The sequence below is a fragment of the Triticum urartu genome, chromosome 4A (assembly GCF_056163025.1).
Source record: "Triticum urartu cultivar PI428250 chromosome 4A, HENAU_Tu73, whole genome shotgun sequence".
NCBI classification, from domain to species: domain Eukaryota; kingdom Viridiplantae; phylum Streptophyta; class Magnoliopsida; order Poales; family Poaceae; genus Triticum; species Triticum urartu.
Window position 1 is genome coordinate 584,454,376 of NC_141876.1, and position 2,946 is coordinate 584,457,321.

At 56.6% G+C, this 2,946-nt stretch overlaps 1 protein-coding gene across 1 annotated transcript; it reads left to right on the forward strand.

The window, feature by feature from the left end:
• The first annotated feature begins 1,045 nt into the window (after window positions 1-1,045).
• Window positions 1,046-2,601, forward strand: LOC147976841 (uncharacterized). The gene has a single exon (XM_087519865.1). It carries the CDS (start codon window positions 1,100-1,102, stop codon window positions 2,450-2,452), a length of 1,353 nt encoding a protein of 450 aa, XP_087375991.1. The 5' UTR covers window positions 1,046-1,099; the 3' UTR covers window positions 2,453-2,601.
• Window positions 2,602-2,946: the final 345 nt, after the last annotated feature.

Consider the following 2,946-nt stretch of genomic DNA (forward strand, 5'->3'; position numbering starts at 1 on the left):
ACCTCTGCAGAGTGTAAAACTATTCGAATAGCCGTGTCCACGGTCAAGGACAGTTGGGCGGTGCTGCTTAAACTACGTCCACATGTTTTCAAACTGGTGTGTGTTTGGATAAGTGGGAAGAACTACTTGGGTCAAGTCAAAGGACCTGACATGATTGAGTTGGGTTGGTGCCCACTCTTTTTATGTTGATACCACTACTTGGGTCAAGTTAAAGGACTTGACATGATTGAGATGGGTTGGTGCCCACTCTATTTATGTTGATATCTGTAACCTGTCCTCATGGTTACTTGAATTCTCCTGATGCATGTCTTACGAGTTGTTGAACATGTCATTGCACTCAAAAATTAGCTTTCCGCAAAATTTACCTATATCATGCATTGTTGTACCTTGAACCAAAACATGGGTTGCTTGCGAGTACATTCAAAGTACTCATTGGCTTGCCAATGGTTATTTAATTGGCCAGGCATGGAAGAACAGGAGTTCGAAGAAGAGTTCTTTGAAGACGAACATGCGGACTAGGACGTTTCCCAGTCAGAATGCCTGTAGGGTTAAGGCAGATGGCATGGGTTCTACTTATCGACGAAGATTTCCGCTGCTATGTTTCATTTGATGTTCAGCCCTTAAGGCTTTATCTATGTGAGATTTGACCATAATGGTCATAATTTGTGTAAGACGGTATGTATGGATGTAAGACTCTTGTTATTCAGCTTCTGTGTGTTCAGTGAGCATTGATCTCTGGGATCACTGTACACGTGCATTCGGTGATCACGACTTATGAGTCGGGGTCCCCACGGTGAGCGAAGGAGGAGGTTGTTGAGAACTTGCGATGGAGATGAGTGCAGTGAGGCATTTTTTTTTTTAGGCTAGTGAGGACCAAGCAGCCACTGGCCGCTGGGACGCCACAATGGGCCTTCATCATTGGCAGGCAGGCCCATCGATTCTTTGTCCTTTTTTTTCTCTGACGTGAAACGGAGATCCAACTGGCCCATGAGACGGAAAATCTGGCGATCTTCCTTTACGGATCTGGGCGATTACCTCTGTAAACACGGCCCCCTAAACCCTTGCTCGATCTCCCCCAAATCCCAACCGGCCGATCATCATGCCGCCGTCACGGCCGCCACGTCGCCGCTGCGGCCGCCGGCGACGCCCGGCCACCCCCGCAGGGAAGGATCCCTCCGCAGGCGGGGGCAGAGGGTGGCTCGCCGCCCGCCGCAGGCCGTTCAAGCGGCACGGGCCCGAGCACGGCGACCAGGCGCTGCCCCTGTGCGACGAGACCCTGCTCCTCGTCTTCTCCGCCCTCTCCGACGCCGGGGACCTCGTCCGCTGCGCCGCCGCCTGCAGGCGCTGGCGCCGCCTCGTCTCCTCCGACGCCGCCTTCATCTGCCGCCGCGGGCCCCCGCGCTGCGACCGCTTCGCCCGCCGCCTCGCGGTCGGCGTCTTCCTGCACGGCGACGGCTTCGTGCCCTTCACCAAGCCCGACCTCTCGATCGCCGACGGCGGGGTGCCGGGCTCGTCGTCGCGCGTCGTCGCGTCCCGCAACGGCCGCGTCGTGATGGACCTCCGCCGCGCCAAGAGCGCCTGCGTGCTGCGGCTCTGCGTGTGCGACCCCATGACCGGCGACGCCGACCTGCTCCCGCCCCTGACCGGCAAGGACCGCCCGGGGCCGTACGCGTGCGCCCTGCTCACCGCCGACGACGGGCTCCACCTGTACGACGCATGCGCGGCCACGTCCACGTCCCCGTCCTCGTACCGCGTGCTGCTCCTCTACAACCACCGCAGCTACACGGCGCTCCGGCGCTACTCCTCGGAGGACGGCAGCTGGGGCCCGGAGGTGGAGGTGACCGGCGCCCGGATCGCGAGGGGGCGGCAGCTGGGCGTCAGGGCGCACGCGACGCTGGTGCGGGGCGGCGCCGTCTGCTGGTACGGGCTCGGCATCGCCGTCAACCCGGCCACGCTGCACACGTCCAGCTTTGGCTACACCGTGCAGGCCTTCGAGTCGCCGCCGCGCCGCGCCAAGGCCTCCCTCGGCAGCGAGGTGGACCGGCTGCTGGGGCTGATGCCGGACGGGAGGCTGTGCGTGCTGGAGTGCAAGGCCGACGCGGTGCGCGCCTACGTGGCCGTCTACGCCGACGCGGTGAGGAACGGCGGCGTGTCGGGGAGGAAGGAGTGGCGGTGGACGCTGAACGCGGAGCTCATGGGCCTGCAGGCGGTGAGGCTGAGGTGGTTCTGCGAGAAGAGCGGCGTGGCGCTCTTCACGGCGAGGAACAGGGGCGGCAGGACGCAGGTGTACGCGGTGGACGTGGAGACGATGCAGGTGGGCAGGGTGGACTGGTCGGGGGACAGCGACGGCGACGGGGACATGGACGTGTGTGGGTACGAGATGGACCGGGTGGCCATGCTCGCCGAGCTCGACCGCTCCGCTGAGCTCCATCCTGCTCCTCGGCAGCTCTGATTCAACATTCTTTTCCTTATTTTCTCCTTTTTTTTCTACAAAATTTCATTGATTTCTTCAATGACTGCAAATTGTAGTATTTGTACAGGAGTATTATAATGCTTTTCGAAAAATCAGTAGTAATACTGCAACCCAAACTGGTTCGATTATCGTCACTGTCATTGCTCTCGCGAAAATTTCATCTGGATCTCCAAATGAACCAAGCATCTCATGAAGGCACATGGATTGTTTGCATATAAACATCAATGACCTCCTGACTAAAATTTTCAACTTTTAAGGGAACTGAAACCACTTTGCAGCATCGTAGAAATATAAGTTCTGCATGTACCCTCGTGAACAATTAAATTGAAACAAACAGTAACACAGAAAATAAAAAACACGATTTCTTTGCCAGCAAACATCGGTGAATATTCTACTCCCTCTATAAAGAAATATAAGAGTGTTTAGATCACTACTAAAGTGCTGATTTTATGAAAAAAATAACATTGCTAATA